The 18,933-nt window shown below is 34.0% G+C and overlaps 1 protein-coding gene across 1 annotated transcript; it reads left to right on the forward strand.

Annotated features, from left to right (window-relative positions):
• The first annotated feature begins 308 nt into the window (after positions 1-308).
• Positions 309-15,631, forward strand: byn (T-domain transcriptional activator brachyenteron). The gene is made up of 8 exons (XM_013322300.1): positions 309-405; positions 8,855-9,021; positions 11,410-11,530; positions 11,688-11,831; positions 13,162-13,438; positions 13,616-13,732; positions 13,908-14,238; positions 14,420-15,631. Exons 2-8 carry the CDS (start codon positions 8,864-8,866, stop codon positions 14,661-14,663), a joined length of 1,392 nt encoding a protein of 463 aa, XP_013177754.1. The 5' UTR covers positions 309-405; positions 8,855-8,863; the 3' UTR covers positions 14,664-15,631.
• The last annotated feature ends 3,302 nt before the right edge of the window (positions 15,632-18,933 follow it).

An 18,933-nucleotide genomic window follows, 5' to 3' on the forward strand; every position in this document is an offset into this window, starting at 1 on the left:
AGATAAAATAAAACTTATCACCAAAATAATAGAGTCTATAATCGTCTAAGTTACGATTATCAAATGATTCATTTCATTAGTGTTATTTAGACTCTATACTATAGAGATAGAGATGGTTTTGCAATGACGAAAGGTACTAATGGTGGGTTTGTTATTTTGTGTGCATGCTAATGAAGTGTGGTGCGGACGAGTTTGTGGTAGTTGCTCATGCAGTAGGCACGCCTGCACAGATTTGCTGCTATGTGATAAAATTATAAAAACAAAATATAAACTATATTATTTTGACATTTCATTGATTATTTGTGTAAAATGTGTCTTACAATATGTTTTGTGTTGTGAACTTCAGTTAAGTTTTTAATTTTTTAAAGTGTGAACGTAAATAAGGATATAACGAAATTATAAACGGTAAGTCCTAAGTAAATTGAACAAGATATATTAACATTTATTATTTTAGAAAATTAATTGAAAAGTTATAACTTTATTTATTGCTTACAATTATGATAGACGAATCAGGAAAACCTATTTTCTTTACCTCGATGAACATGGTCTGGAAAAAGGTGCGCCGGCGCATCATCGGTAAGGGTTTAACTTATAAATTCAACTCGTGAACTCTGGTCAAGTTACATTTTGCCTATTTAAGAGAAGTAATCTATTAAATGTAGAAAAAGTAAGATGTCTTGTTAAAATACGTGATAAGTGATATATAATGTAATATAAATAAATCTTTGTTAGTTTATTGTTAAAAATTGCATTTGTTTTAAATAAATTAAAAACTTTAAATTTATATGTATGTTCTTTTAAAGTATTTATAAATGAAGAAATTTTGACCATCTGACTATGAAATTACTTATATAACATTGTCCACAACATTCACACTTCTTTTTTTAATAACGTATAATAATATAAAGCTCGTAATTGCAAAAATTTTAAAGAAGTTTTATTTTTACAAACAACAATACGACGTTATCGTGACTGATACAGTATTACTTACGTTGCAAATAAAATTAATTTGCACATACCATTGCGTTTAGCAGTTTTTACGACTGCAGTGCAGTAGTATAAACTGAGTAAATCGTAAACACATTTATTATTGGCACTAAGTTCAATTTATCATCTCGGCCCATTTTTATAGGCGAGTTATTAATGTATAAAGGAAGTTATCGCTGTGTGTATTGTGCGCGGGCGCAGTGGGCACCGGGCATTGTGCCGTGCAGATAAGACAATGTAAGCGCGGTCGCGCTGCGCCGGCGCAGGCGCACAAAGCGACGGACCTTCCGTCATCGGCCGGCGAGGCCTATCGGCGCGTCCGCCTCGCCACAAAGCCCCACAATAAACTTTTACAACTCACATAAAACCCTGACTTTTTAACCCGAGTTATTTGAATTAATATCAATTCGGAGTTTCTCAATGGGCTTTACTCGTCAAACTCTAAAGTTTTATGACAACCTCAAAACTGAGGAATAAAATTTAATTGAAATGTAGAACCCAAAAAAATTGATTGCGGTTATCAGCTTCCGAATTTGAATATTTACATAAAATATTTTCAGAGGCATAAAATTGATTCTACTAGATTTGGGCATCGAACGCGTTTATGTCTTTTGTATGAAAGAGAAATGTCTACGTAATTGTGAAAGTCACATTCAAGAATTCGAAAGATGTTTAATTTTGGGTAATTATAAAGCGACGGTTTTAATCGAATATGCGTAAAAAATTGTAAACATTTTCCTAAAGAAAATCCTCCTTGGGTACTTTAAATTTAAAGATTTAAATTTTATTTTGATTTGTAAAGACAAACTTTATTGATCGTGCTTTGTGGTTGTTTGATTTTTGTCTATTGTTTGATTAACATATCAAGGCTGACGGTCGTATACACGCCGAGTGATAATAAAAATTCAAGTTTGAAACGTCGATGACGCAAGACCATTAAAAATACTTACTTGAGTTTTCGGCATCGTTCCATTTGCATAGCCTCCTCGGCCTTCATTACGCAGCCGTTCTGCAAACTTTGAAATTGGAAAAGCCAACACGAGCTATATTGTTTCAATGGTTTCAATTTCGGTCGAGTCGGTCTTGCATTTGATAATTAGCACCTCCCGGCTCGCATCGTTACATACCTACGGCCGCGGCAGCGGGACAATTGGCCCGATACAACACGCACATAGCGTCCGCTTTATCGAAGCGAGTGCCATAAACCTTCGATGGGTGATGGCTGCTCCTTTCGTCGCAGCCGTCCGAGCTCGTTGTTATCTTCAATATTTTATAGGGATCAGTAAAACGACGGCACTGCAAAGCGATTAAGCGACATTCCACGTGTCCGTCGACACGAGTCCATTTCGATGTTCGGTGCGCGGGGAAGCGATGCCCGGATGCTGCGCCGTCGATCGCGCGCCGACGTAATTTCACGTCCCTAATTAAAAGGCGATAAAAATTTACGAGTGCGTCCGCTCGCTTTTGTATATTTTGTTGAGATCCGCATACAGAGTTAGATACGCCGGCGAGACCTCGGCTCGCACACCATATTTAACTTCACCATTAAAAAGAAAATGTTCGCAATTCATCTATACGACTCGACTTTAATATTTATACCTCATGGAGTCGTAAAACGATGAATAATGACGATGCAGACGAGTGGGCTAGTGCTGTAATTACTTTGCCTTTATACACTTGTTGGTACTCGCCTTGACGCTAGTGCCTAGTGCTTTCTTGTTGTTTAAAACTTACTCGTACCTGTTGCGGCCATACGATAGGAACCTTCGCTGCTATTCTTAATGCTTCGAAATAAAACAAATACTTAGCCAAACATCAGTTTTTGTTCCAGGTTTATAATCTAAAATAGCAACATTTTATTAATATACAGTAACAAAATATCAGCCGAACAGGTATAAAGTATTGCCTTTACTTATTTCGATCACAATTTTACTACAAAGTATAAACTTAAAACAATACAGTGTCTTTAACACCAAACACTTTAATGTTGCAAATTTATTTTACTATTGCGCGGTTTTTTCATAACTTCTTACCTCATACAACTAGCAATTGTACTGATCTGCTTTCAGCGGTATTTCTGTACCAATTGGACATAACGTCGTTAAAAAAAGAGCTTCTATAGTTCCATTTATATTGTAAATGTATGGGCGGTAACGAACACTTAACGTGTCGGAACCCGAATAGGAACAAATGGCATGTTTCAGTAGCTACCTTGTTTTATAAAAAAGCTAAATAAACGTAAAACTTTGTTACCATCAAAAGGGCCCAAAGCTCATTGTGATATACATAAATGCTACAACAAATTGTTGCATAAAAGCAAATTTTAAAACGACTTAATTTCTAGAAAATTAATGTATCACAAATAACTTTAACTTTTTCTACGAACAAGTATAAGGTTAATAATATCTACATATTTATAATATGAAAACGGTGAAATTAGACCATGATTTGAATTAGCAGACACCATAATGTTTATGTCCTTTAAGAATGTAATAAAATTAACAAATGTGATTGTATCTTAAGATTATGAGTACACATGCTTTGAATCATTTATGTGATATTAAATAAAGGATAATTTAGATAACAATTCTTATTACTTACATATTTTCCCTATTAAAAAGGACGTATATATAAATAAGACATTTATCTATCATACGTAAGAAAAAATTAACCGCAAGCACAATTTTTTATTCGATGAGATGTAATATTAGAAGAAATTTCTAAAATATATCTTTGATGCGCGGTTATAAACTAGAAAATTATTTTTCAAATAAGACACATACGAAAACAATTTAGTAAATCTTAGAAAAAGTATGAACTATCGTGAAACGCTTGCATAACAGTGGTAGAGCCCGCTTTAACATCTTCGCACGAATTGGCCCGGCTCGCCCGGTGAAATACCACGACCACACAGAAGACAGGCGTGAAGTGGAAGCCATTCCGTTTCGTCTGATGAGTGTGCGTCCCGGAGACCTAATTTAGTCCTCTTTCCCTTCCCACCCTTTTTCTTAAAAGGAAAGGATGGGAAGTGGAAGTGGACTTTCCGGATGAGAGGATGCATGGGAAGGGAAAATATTTTCTTTCTTTGCATCCTCTCCTCCGTCCATTAAAGGATAGGCAACGCATATGCAATTGCGTATGTCTATGGCCAACGGTTACTTCGCTATTTCAGCGATTTCAGGTGGCCGCTCGCTCGTTTGCCACCTTATGATATATAAAAAAAAATGCGGCCTAACGACTAATGAAACTGCGACTTAAGTTTTAATTTAAATGTGAGCGTCGTCAAGCACTTGACTTGCAATCTGGACGTCCTGGGTTTGAATCCCGCCTTGTACTAACGTGTTTTTCGATTTCCGATTGACATATGTACATTTATCCGACATTCTTACGGTGAAGAAAAACATCGTGATGCAAGCTGCACATATCTGAGAAGAAATTCAAAGATATGTGTGAAGTCAACCAAACCGCATCAGACCAGCGTGGTGGACTATGGCCTAGTCACCCTTGATTTAGGGTAGGCTCCGAGCCCCTCAGTGAGGACGTATTCATTCATTATCGTCAGCTAACTGACGATGATGAATGGGAAAGTAACCGTGGAAGTCTACTGCCATGATGATTGTATTGATATAAAAATATTGTTGACTCAGTTTCCAAAAAGAATGCGGTGGTTAACAATACTTTTGTAGAAATGTTTAAACTATTGAAATCCACAGTAAAAATACAATTTAAGTAGAAATTAAAATCCGGCGGTATTGTCAAAATTTAACATAGCCGGGAACCTGGTAACCGACACCGGCGCAGTCGGCCGACGATAATGACCACGATAAACATTGGAAGCGAAGATCGTGAGCCAAACTTACAATAAATGTCCGGCTCGTATTTGCTATCATGATTCGTGATGCTTTCAGTTAAAATTGTGGATACGTGTATTGTAAACTGTGTACACTAGACTATTTATTTATACGTAAGTCTAACGTTATTTGCTCTCGCGATTTTTTCGTTACATTTACAACTGTAATATCTAATATATAAAATTCTCGAGTCACAATTTTCGTTCCCATACTCCTCCGAAATGGGTGACCGATTCTCATGAAATTTTGTGTACATATTGAGTAGATCTGAGAATCGGCCAACATCTATTTTTAATACCGCGCGGAAGGAGTCGCGGGCGACAGCTAGTTTGTATTATAAGTTTCGTCAAATCTTAGGCGACGATTTAATAACATAAATTAGGTGTGTAAAATAACAATCGACAATTATACAACATCTGTGCAACCGTTTTGTTAACATTGAATCTACGGCGTAGCTGTATAGTATTATTACCTGTATCAGGTGACCTTCTGTTTGCAGGATACAAACAGTATTAAACATAAGAACTGAAAATTCTGAAACCATTTTACCAATACTATTTTCTTCACTTATGACTTTTAATAGTAAATGAACTTATCGCAATACATTTCACACCGACATTTTGTGTAGTGTGAAACTTAACATATATGGACAAGTGTAAAAACTGTGGAGCAAATAACACAACATTTAGTGTCGGGGGTGTGTTTACGATACATGTTACTGTTTCCGTTTCTTGTTACCATTGCACGTAACTCTCGACATAGGCCAGTTAAATTAAGCGAAATTAAGTAGTGATGCTACAATAATTCGCAAAGAACAGTAAATTGAACGCTGAAAAGTCATCGGTCCCGCATTTGGATAAAATGCTAAGGTCAAAAGTCTCAAGTAAGGGTTTTGCGCGTTTTTCGGCAAAATTTTAAGTTCTATCAAAAAATTACCTTGAAACGAATTATATCGTAAAAGAATCTATACAAAAATCTCTACGTACGTTTTCCTCAGATCTCACTTTTTCATTATTTTGGTAATCCGCTTAAAACCATATTATTACTTTATAAAAGACTCAAAACCATATACTGATTGTACAAACATGAGCTTGCAATCACAAATATTTGATTTATCTTAAGTTTAGATACGATGACGTTTGTTATATAAAGGATTAAAAGGTTAAGTATTTGATGTTTGACTTCTTTATTCTATCTGAACAAAACAAACAGATCACACACGCAGAAGCTTCTGTTGAATCTGTGGAATTTTATTGGACGCCTAAAAATCTTACTACCTTATTTCTAATAATACAAATGCGTAAGTTTGGATGGATAGATGGAATTTCGCGCGAAGACGCAGGATACAGTTAGTATTAAGCTATCTCTAAATTCCATATTATTGCGTTATCCTATGTTTTGAAAATATTAATAAAACTCGTTTATTATTATGTTCAAAAAATTACAATTTAGTAAATCTTTTTCGTTCTTTCACATTTCTTCGATAAAATTTCACTTCGCGATTTTCCTGAAAAACAAAGGTTAAGTTATAAAAAATAAAGTCAAATAGATTCTATTCTGTATATAGATTATTATCAAAACATTTGAAAGTCTAAAAACAGTAGATACATACGTTAAAAACAAAAAAGCCTTGATGACATTTGGATACCACATTTTATGTGTGACAATATAATTATATGACACACCACATGGAACCTCTTTTCGGTGACCTTTTAAGTCGGTAATCTTGAATCAAAGGATTGACGTAAGCCTACGAGTTAAATTAAAAAAGGTGATAAAATCTAGAATATTATTTCATAGAAAAGTTAATATTTAAAATACACGATTTTACTAAACAAGATAAGAAAAACAAAGATAAGGTTAAAGTTGTTTTAAATTATGTAAGAGAATAAACTATATACCACATAAAATCATTATGTGCAAAGACTAAATAAGTGTTAAGTTTATCAACAGACGGACGATGTTCAAAATATTCATTAAATAAAAACCTTTAACACCTTTAAAATTGAACATAAAATTTAACAGTTAAAGTTAATGCGTACAAGAAGAGCAAATACTTATAAATTAATAAAAAAAAAACAACTTTTTTGATTTTAATTTGAAAAACAAAGCTTTGATTATGAATTAAGGTTGAATTTCGACCAGTGAGCGACCACTCCTTAAACTTAAATTAATATTACCTGAAAAAGCAAAAAATTATACAACTCATGTTATTTTTGTACCAAATAAGTATTTTATACTAACATATTATAGTATGTTATAAATTGATTTAATTTACAACTTTATTGAGATCAAAGTCAAATTAATAATTTAATTTTAATATAGTATACCTTAGACAAATTCCTTCTGTTTTCTTAGAACTTTGTAATAGCGAGGTCAAAATTAACGTTATTCGATCACAAGAATTGCACATAAACTTAATAAGCTATTTGTATACAATATTGTACGCTTTGTTTTGCTACTAAGTAAATTAATTGTAATTAATAGCCAGTAAAATATAATCTGTCATATTTTATATATTTAATATCACTTGTCATATAGTTCAAAGTTTATGATTATCATAAATAATTTGTTTACATTGATTTAATTAAAATTCTTAGAATTTATTTCTGCATAATTGTATTTATATTTAACATTATTTTAACCTTTGTTATTTTGGGAAAGGTTGGCAAATAAGTATTATAATTTTCGGGTGCAGTTTTTAACCTCACTAAGTTTTTTCGCCCTAACTAACCTCTTTAACGAGGTCTTTGGTCAAGTAGAAAGAAGTTAGTAAAGTATTTTAATTGAGAATAGAATATATGGTTCGTCGTTAGCCTTTTAAGTCACAACTAAGAAGCTCGAACCTTTCCTAACTTATGAGTTAATTGGGCTTAGTCAACCATGCTAGCCCAGTTTCAATTGTTTGGCTTCGTACACCTTCTTACAATCCCCCTTCACCGTATGAATATCTAATAAAAAACTTCGGAATAACATCTAAAAAAAATTGTAAAGTTTTTTGACTTACGAAATCATAATTTCATTGCTGCATAGGCACAGCTGGCAGAAATTTTCGTCACATAAAAACTTTCAATGCCTCGTTACTTTCTAAAATTTACCTTGACGTGGGTATGGATTCTAGTTGTTTTGACACGATGCATTCACTTATATAGTTTTGTTGACATACTTCTATTTATAAACTTTTTTTTAAGTAACACAACACTGGGAGATGTTAACTGCTATGTTTTATTACAAATTCGAATTTAGTTTAAATTCGTACGTTTGAAGCGTGTTAAAATGTCACTGCTTTCAGAGACTGGATCTCATCGATAACTAAGTAAATGATTCTGCCAATACATCATTTTGTATAAGGTTTATATATTTCATGTTCTATCATTCCAGAAAAAGCCGCAGTGATATGGTAAATATTGTTTAACTACTTAAATGTCTCCAAAAGCCAGCAGTGTGTATACACGTGGCATACATAGTTAACTGTTTTTGCTGACGGTATTGGCTTCGTAATAAGTTCTTCACGCTTCGAATGGACTGCAATAAACCAATAAAACTTCCGTTATAAACTTTACTTTTCCTACTAATAAATATTTTCGACTTGTTTATTCTAAAATAAGCACTTAGAAATCCAACTTAAATACACATATTTGTTTCTTTTGATAATGTAGGATGTTCCTACCGTTACTTATATAAACTATACTAAATAAAATAATTGAAAAGAAAACTATTTAAAAATCAATAAACTACTGCATACCGTATAACACATCGGAACCAACGCGTCGGAAGGATCGAGTGACATTTCATTGTTCAAAATTATCCGAAACGGTTGCTGAAAGTAATATTGAAATAAATATAGTAAAACTAAATATTATACAGCTCCGATCACCAGTGAGGTATTTGAAAGAAACGCCCTTTGCTTTCTGCGAAAATTTGTGCGTAGTGAAATTTTACAAGATTCGTAGTTTAATAAAGTGATTAGTGATTGAAATAAATATGTGATTTTAAGCGTTAAATGTGTTTTTCAGGTGCGAGCTATGGCTGCATCACACATCTTGAGCGCAGTGGAGCCGAGCGTGGGCGGAAGCGCGCGCGGTGGCCGCGAGCGCGAAGTCGGCGTAGCGCTTGACGACCGCGACCTTTGGGTGCGCTTTCAAACCCTCACCAATGAGATGATCGTCACCAAAAACGGAAGGTACTTGCCTTATAACACCAGTATTCTATTATATTTTTTTTAAATATCTTGGAGGCTTAGCAAGAACCCAATTTTAGGTGTTGCGGGGCATAAAGGGATGTAAGTAAGTCGCCAACAAGATTAAAAAGCTCCATAAAATCAAATACACTGATATTATTTTCTTGTCTAACTAACGAGAGAATCATCCTCTCCTGTAAGTTAATGTTTTTCTATTATTTTGTTTGATGAGAGATAAATTCTTTGCGGCACCGTCAGATATGGAAAATGAGGTATAAATGTATATGTATTTATGTCCATTTCATTTGTTTGTAAGCTCCAATTAACTCAATTTAGCTCCGAGCCCCTCGGTGGGGACATATGGTGAGCTGATGATGATGACGATGAACGACTAAGCTGTTATTTGATGCGTATTGTCGTCCGGAGAGTCATAAGAATACAGTTAGTCGGCTCTACTTTCCTACAGAATTAAAAATTGGATAGATGAAATAGTATGTTAAATGATCAAATATTTTTTTTTTATCTCGCATTCCGTCTGTATACTTCCATAAAATGTAAGCAAACGATGTTTTTAAAGGGTAACATTAAAATAATAACAGTGTCGTTCGTATATTATTTTTAATAGTAAAACCGTTGTAAGTAGTACTTAAAAGTGAATACAATATTGAGTCATTATATGTTGGTCGTCTTATGGTGAGTCAGTGGTAATTTAAAAGAACAAGATACAACATTGAAGTGAGTACAATACCTCTTACAATATTGTTTATAGCCTGTGTCGCGTCGAGTACAAACTCATGAAACTTCGAACAAATCATCATCTATTGTATTTTATTACGAATTAAATATAAAGGTCAAATCTTTGTAATTAAAACAACGAGCTAAGTTGATGATGATTATTGTACTCACTTTCCTCCCTGCTGAGTTACTTTAATAATCTAAAGTGTTACGTAAGTTAATTATAATAGTTGATTTGACTAAATTAAAGTTTGCAAAACCAAAAAGACGTTACTACTTTAAAGTAGATATAATAACGTCGTATTGCTTTGCAAATTATGTTCCAACAACAGTTTTTTTTTAATTTGCGCTATCACGCCATATACATAAATGTTCATAAAAGCGTAACAGAAAGTTACATTCTGTCAAATTTGACAAACATGTATTTGATCGATTACCAGATACTTAATGTCTCCACGCATTACATTACAGTTAAATATTGACTTGAGATTAGTAAATATGTGTATATAATGAGTTATTGCAATATAATGTACATAAAAATAAAAAAAAATGACGAACGATATTTATATTCATGTTGCGCTTTGTATTGTTATCAAAGAACATAAATATGTAGTATATTTTTCGCTGGTGCTAATGGCGCGCGAACGGAGACTAGTTTTCAGCTATTAACACTGTAGGTCTTTCTGATTAACACGGCTTCACTAAACGACACCGCCCGATGAGCTGTGTGCCTAACACCCTTGAGAGTCAACGCGAGCACAAAGTATTGCTCGATCCCTTTAAAATATTATAAATTCTAATATTATAATTGCAATGAAAGGATGTTTTTAGATGATATATTTAAAATGCCTTCATGGATCTCCCTGAAATTTGTCATAGACGTAGAACATAGCTTAGAAGGCAACTTATTTTTTTTTAATTCCGCCCGGCGGAGTCACAGGCGTCAGCTAGTTTTCAATGAATATAGTAATGACATTTTCTGTACCTAGCGTCAAAAGGAACTAAATTAGTTTTAATCACAAACATACAGTATGTGTAATAATTTTATAGCTATTAATTTTAGAATTGTGATAACGAAGTTACTCTTTCTGCAATGTTTTATTTACTTTTCACTGTAAAGAAGGATAAGATATAGGATTGTCACAAAAAATAAATAAATATCGTGGTTAAGCCTGTGTGCAGAGCTGGTGATGTGAACATGACTGCTTAATTATATTGAGCGTCGAACAATGAGGCTTTACTGTGGCTTTTTAAACAAATACGTGCTTCAACACTTAATGTCCTTAGCGTTTCAAAAAATGATTCCTCCGTTTGTGCATCTGAAATAAAATTAAATTAAGATTAAAGTTGGGAATGCTATCTTAGTTTTCTGTATACGATTTTTTAAGTTATACCTAAGTAACGTGGTTATTTAAATATAACAACTTAACAATGGTACTTAAAAAGTAAAAACTTGGAAGTCATTTCATTCGCTTTATATTCAACTGATCTAAGGATTGCAATACCAATTGGAAACCTCTAAACGTTATTTAGAGTAAAACTATCTTCGGATCGCTAATACGCCGTGAGGCCATACTTGTTATAGGGTCCTAAAGATGGATAGATGAGCTCTTGCACTAAGTTTGATTGATTTAACATTATATTCGGTTATTTCAGACGTATGTTCCCTGTGGTCAAAGTGACGGCTAGTGGTCTGGATCCGACTGCGATGTACACGGTGCTACTAGAGTTTGTGCAAGTTGACTCACATCGATGGAAATACGTCAACGGGGAATGGGTAAGATAATAATGCTTGTATTATTCATTGCTTTCAGTTCACACAAGAACCGTTTGTTGTTTATTAATTGACCAACTAACCTAGTTCTACTCTTAAAGTACGTTGTTGTTTCTATTAAAGCAAACTTTTGACTTGACACAGTATATTTTTTGTTTAGGTACCCGGTGGAAAAGCAGAAGTCCCGCCCTCCAACGCCATCTATATTCATCCGGAGAGCCCAAACTTTGGAGCACATTGGATGAAGGAGCCAATTTCATTTGCTAAAGTCAAACTTACGAATAAAACTAACGGGAATGGACAGGTGAATATTACAGTAATATAAGCATGTATACACCCATAACTGAAAAGAGTCGTGTATGAGTTTGGATATATGAATGTTGAAGAAGAGATGAGGAATAGACCTTTTTCTTAATTAATAAATATTTGTGTGTTTTATACCTCCCTTTCGTTCGTTTGTCTATTTAAAATGAAACTTTGAGTTATAATTTTCATTGAATGAGAATACAAGGATACGTATAAAAGTAATTCATTGTTATAGGCTACTTGATTCGACATTTATGTAGCCGACTACCGGTCGAATTTAATTACTAATCAAGGTTCATAACAGCAAGATAAATGTATATTAAAATTTAATATTAACACACAATAGACAAGCTTGAGTATGGATAAAGATGAAAGCAACATATTGCAAATTGGGACAAGACGAGTTTTATAGCCAAATCATCAAGTAAAATATTAAAATTTAACAACGTATTAACGAGATAGATAGTTAAGAAACAATGATGGCCGTTTCATATTTATAGCCGGTCCATTGTGCGTGTACACTGGGCCGAGCATAATTAACAACCATCAGAACAGACAGAATACTAATTTTTGATAATAGAAAGTCGAAGGTGCGATCCCGCTACAGTTCCGTGGCTACCGCGAGCGAGTTCGTCCGAGTCATTTCTCACGCTTGTATATGTGCCGCGAATGAATATGAGAGTAAACATTAGATACATCCAGATCCATATGTTGACGTCTCGGTGTGAAATCTGTAGCTTTACCAACTATTTAGCGGGCGCCCGTACACACTATCATTTGTAATAATTATTGTCTCTGCGCTATGTTTAACCTTCTATCTTTTTATGATAATAGTTTCTTTATCTTTATTAACCAGATGTATTTATATTGCGATATCCGTGTTACGTTGCAACTTCAGGTTTTGTGGTAATATTGACTTTGATATTTTTTGTTAGGTTATAGTTTTGGTTACGAAAATGAAGGTTATCAAAACTTAATAAGATCGACTAATATTTGTATTAATACAAAACCTACACATATCTATCGTATGGTTATTTTTTTGTTTATCAAATCGTGTGATTTCCTACGGTGTTAAAATTCACAGCTTTGGTATGATCGATTATTTGATCGGTATATTAAGTCGAAATATTTATAGATAATTTATTTTTTCATAAAGTTAAAATATGTAAAGTAAAGTAAACATATTAAAATGTAATAAATTAAAAACAATATGACATTCCTCGTTGCTTATTGCAATTAATTCCGTTTTCTTTATTTGCATTAATTTTTAATCATAAGAGAAATTGTTAGCTGTTTCATTACAATCTAATAAATTCCTTTCTTCAAAGATAATGCTGAACTCACTACATAAGTATGAACCGCGGGTGCACCTGGTTAAAGTGGGTACGGACCTGCGCCGCATCATGACGTACCCGTTCCCAGAGACACAGTTTATAGCAGTGACAGCCTACCAGAACGAAGAAGTCACTTCCCTCAAGATAAAATACAACCCTTTCGCAAAAGCATTCCTAGACGCCAAAGAACGACCGGAGGGATACTATCAAAGAGACTTTGTTGGAACTCATTACCCACAGCAAAGTAACTCTCCGCACCAGTATCCACAATGTAAGTAAACGTAGAACTTTTATCTAGCTAAATTTGACAGTCGACAGTGGGCTTATATGGTCGTCGAGTTTAACAAGTCGCGCGGGCCACCTGTAGCGGCTAATACTGCAGTGGACTCTACCACTATTCAATTGGAATTGTTCTTGAAGATGTAATAAGGAAAATAATTAATTACAGTCGGAGGATGGTTCGTTACTTCTCAATCGTTGTATGGCAGCAGCAACACCGTGTCGAGAAGACCGGCCCCGTACCCACCGCGGCCACCTTCAAGGCCTAGGACTCTATCACCGCCGTGTAAGTAAAAACTTACTCGCCTAAAATAATCGTGATACAATTATTAGGTATTGTTCAATAAACTGTATTGTCAAGCTACACGTTATGTATTTAAAAATAAAGATAACGTAAATAAAATAAAATTGGCTCTATATTTAACATAACCTGATGAATAATAATGTCTACGTTTACACAGCTACGTACAGCAACGTGGAACGTTCATCTGCGGGTGCGTCTAACGGCAGCAGCAGCTACACGTGGGCGGGCAGTGGGTACTGGAGCGCGGCGCAGAGCAGCCCCCCGCAGCCCGCCTCGCCTACGCCTTACCGTACGCCGCCGCACGCCTACCCCGCGCCTCTCGAGTACTCGCCCGCCCCTGCGGCCTCGGCTACGCCGGCCGCGGCGCCTGCTCCGCTCTACCCCCTCCAGTACGATGCCCCCGCGCAGCACCACTCGCCGTACTATCAACACGCATACGCCCCGTACGCTCATCACGCTATAGAAGACATTTCTTATTGGCCAAACAGGTAAATATTTTTATGTCGCGTCATCGTTTCATCTGAGATGAGATCTGTGGCTACATTGTGCAAGTTGAATAACCCATTGTAGTGCTTAGTTTAGACCATAATAACAAATGAAAATCATGTCCGAAGATGTAAATTAAAGTGAATGATAATGTTGTTCATAAATGGTTGTGTATGATTTCAGCTTGAACACGTACGGCTATCAACCTTCGGAATACGTTGGCACTGGGGAAGTGGCTTATGGTACTGACGGTATGTCCTTTGGTCCCAGCGGTCCTACACTAGAAGCGACTACTGGGGAAGGTCGCAACACACCATCTGGCTCTGAACATCAATCCGGAGAAAGGGAGTACAAATTCAGTACGGAAGAAGAACGTCATTCTCCGTGTGAGGAATCGGCCTTACCACCACGATCACCAACGCAGTGACAACTAAAGTTTTATGTGTGTTTAGGAATACCTTATGTTAATAGACCGATTAAAACACCAATTTTTATGGATGCTAATTTTAATTTAATTACGTTACTTAGTTAATTTTTGCAAATATAAAGGTAGGCAGTAATATTTTTATTTTATTTTAATAGGAATTACTAGTTGACCAGTTGATATAGTAACAAAGGCGTCGCCAGCCGATGACCTAGGCTAGATCTAGGTGGGGGCTAGTATTTAAAATTCTATTTTCTATTCACGAAAATTGACAAGTTTTTTCGCTTTATCTACGAGTATGTAGATATTTGGGGGCTTGTAAGCACCTTATGGCATTTGCAAGTAGTTTATGTATCTTTTTTACATTTTTTCGATTCTGTAAGGGGTTGCTGCCACTCACTGCCTCCCCTTGGCGACGCCTATGTATGGTAATTGTATTGATAATACTCGTATATGTATATATGATTTCATTTGAAAAACTAGGAATTACATGTTATTTAAGATTCCCGAAGTACGGATGTTGTTGCCGAAACATCGTGCTGATTTTGTTTTTTTAACTTCATATTAAAATCGTAAATCGCCGTAGCAATTTAAAAAGCCTAAACTATCGTTTGAAAGGTAATCGACAAATTTGTGTAACACTTCTCATAAAATGTACAGAAAAAAATTCGGATTTAAAATTCCGCCATTACGCAACAACATCGAATGGCTAGCCAGCATAGGTTACCATAGAATTAATTAGTAGATGTTATAAAAATGGTGCTATAATATTGGCACGTCCAAGAGTCCTTTACCTCAACTACTACTCAACTAATTAGGATTAATAATGAAAAACATTAATAGGTTATTATGTTGTACGTATACTTCTGCTAGATTTTCAAATTTAGCCTTAAAGTTGACCACAGTTCGACTATTATAATAATAGTATAATTAAAAATGCAAATAGAAGAATATGTTAAGATCCTGCTTTTTCTTTATATTTACTATGATATATATTCAACATTTTCAGAATAAGTTATAATATGGGTTTGATTTAGAATATCTGTAAAAAGCTTGAATGTCAACCTTTATTTTTATGTAAATACAAAAATCCTTATACTTGTACTTGTAAAATAGATTTGATTACAATTTTTAGGATTTACATATTTTATTCTATTATACATTTTTGACAATAAATAAATGTTTCTGTTAATTTCATTTTTATTTAATTTGTACTCCTTATATAGTATAAAAAAATTAATCTTATTTAATCATTGCATATGGAAATAAAAATACGTTAGTACGTTACCTGCCGGTATTGACCACACCACATTAGTCATGGGTAACTCGACTAAAATTGATGATTTGTAGATCAGCTTACGGTTTACATGTGATTAGTGGACCTGCTCGCAGTTCAGCTCAGTTTGTACCTGCATAGAGTTATGATTTGTGTTGGGTCTCCAGGCAGATCGCTGCGCGTCGGCTTACATAGATGTAGTACATCACAATGAGCTGTCCATTTAGCTATTGAGCTGCAACTCAACATTTCAAGTCTATGTGATCGGAACATTTGAACAGGTTCAGAGCTGACTTACATACGTCTAGAACAGATAAGCACGATCTGTGGAAGTGAGAGGGGTGGTCATTGGCAAGCCTGCGCACGACGCGCGGCTAATATTGATCTACCTGCTATGAGTCTGTGTTCTGTGTTTGTGTACTGTACTTGTCTTTTCTATGTTTTTGATTTACTTCGTCGTAAATAACAATTAAAGTGAGTTATAAAATTATAAACAAAGATATAATTGCTGAAAACGGGAGGCACTTGGTAAATTTTATGTTTAAGTTTTTACTTAATTTTTGTAACATTTCAGATTTTATAATGTTTTGCTATGCGAAAATTCTACACAACTTATGTATTTTTTCATTTTCTATAAAATTTAAATATGGGTAAATGAAGTGTTTTTATCTATCCAACAAATTTAGAAAATATGCGCAATATTGGGAAATAATTGATGTACTCTATGATATGTGCTGAGCAAATTAATCCATACCGATACAATTGTTGTATTTGGTCATTATTTTATGAGTAGATTTATTTAATTTTTTTTCAGCTGCCGCTGCAAATGAACTAGCCAGTACAATTAAAAAGAACAACAAAACATTGCTTTACAATGCGTGATTCGCGAGAAGAAACTAAAAAAAAGTTCGTCAGTTATTGTGCTCAAACTCTAGAACATGCATGTTTTTGCCGCAAAATTAATTGCCTAGATGAATGTCTTAAAATGAGAAAAACGATTATCCATATACGGCACTGTAAGAAAAATTTTGTTACTAGAAAATGCCGCACATGCAAAGAGATTTTGTTTTACTGCTTTTTGCATGCTTTTGAATGTAAAACAAAAGATTGCAAGGTTTTATTTTGTGTTCACATAAAAAGTAAATGTAATCCACAAAGAGCTGTAATGCAATATTTTTTGTAATTTATTTATATCTATCATTTCATTACAAAATCTTTAAAAATAAGCTCTCACAACACTTAGATATATTTTTATTTATAATTATTGTAATATATTGCTCTCTTACTTGTTTCCAGTGGCAGAAAAATTGCTTTGCACCTTACAACAAACTTTATCTTTACAAATATACAAAAGGTACTGTCAACATTTTGATCAAATAATACCTGCTCTGTGCTCGCTTTGCATTGAACATTGAGTTAGAAGCTTAAAAAAATAGGAATTATTTGTCTCTACCAACAAAAATAATTTATGAATTTTCAAATGTAGATTGTGTCAATATTGTTATTATCTTTAATTGTGAGGGCTTATTTTTGTGTTATCCATTGGGTTGATTGGTCTATTGATCAATGGCCCAATGGGAATTTCTTCCCAATGACCCTATTAATTCTATGGGTTTAATCAACCAAATGGGAAATATAAACTTATTTCTACATAAGTTGAGTACAATTACCTAACAATTTCAGTGCCAATGACTTGCCTAGCGAGTCCACTTCAAATAAAAAAAATACAGTGGCACCGAATTTGTAAATGAATCTCTATGTAAAATTCCATAATATATTTAGATAAATATCAAAACTATGTCAGTGTGTTCCGAGTGTATCTATAATTGGTACATTAATCCGCTCTCTTCTTGTCTCTTTCAAGAATGGTTATTGTGAATTATCTCTTTGTTCGTTGTAAACAAGTTGAAAATCTTTTGTTTGTAATGAATAAGTATAACTCTGAACCATATTGTTGTCGTATAAAACTTTTAATTTAAATAACAATGTCTGATGTTTATGTTATTAAAATACTATTGTAATAAATGTTGTTGAAATGATATGTTTAATTTTATTTAAACATTTGGAATTCTAATGAAAACATCCCCTTGTTTGCTATTAAAAAAATTGGGTACTGAAATGTCCTTAAAGTAAATCCAAAAAGAAATAAAATAATTTAATACAATTATACTTTGACATCATTTTTTTAAACATCATAACTCTAATTAAACCTATAGTCAAACTAAATTTTGAGACGTCACTAGCGCCCCTACCAACGGTAAAAAAATATCTCGAGTTCCTTTGTCTATACCGTAGCTGTACTGTCATTTCTTTCTTTTAGTCGTTTTATATGCATATTTAATGCGACAGCAACACCTCTCTAACCGGATCAGGTATTTTTATTTAATACTACTGAATAAAACAGATCCATAAGGATCTTATGGCATTCGGAAAAAATGTAAACTAACAATGTTATCTTGACAGCACTAACGTCATAAATTGCATATAACAAAGAGTATAGTAAATACACTATGGCCTATAGCAAGGGAGCGGCAACTGCACAATTTTTGCGCTTTCATATATCATTTTTTTTCCAAATTCCATAAAAATCACGCATGATGATTTCGCATTGCTAATGTGTTTGAAATCAATTGAAATTAAGGAATTACGACGAGATCAAGTTGCTAACCAATTACTTGGAGTTGCAACATGGACTACTTTTGGAAGTTAATAATTTTTTCTTACTGGTAACCCATCACACTTATTTTCGGCTGTCTGTCAATGTCAAAACAACTGTTATCAATCCGTTGAAAACTTAGTGAAGTTTCAAAGCTCAATGTGAATTGCCAACGAAATCGAATTATAAAATTGTAGTTGAACTGCTTTAAAATGTTGAAATATTACTAATTACTAATATTATAAATGCGAATGTTTGGATGTTTGACAGAAGGTATCTCTAAAACGGTTGTCTGGAACTCGCTTAAATTTGTCATATATGTAGAACATAGCCTGGAAGAA

The sequence above is a fragment of the Papilio xuthus genome, unplaced genomic scaffold, assembly GCF_000836235.2.
Source record: "Papilio xuthus unplaced genomic scaffold, Pxut_1.1 DF825928.1, whole genome shotgun sequence".
In the NCBI taxonomy this organism is placed as follows: Eukaryota; Metazoa; Arthropoda; class Insecta; order Lepidoptera; family Papilionidae; genus Papilio; species Papilio xuthus.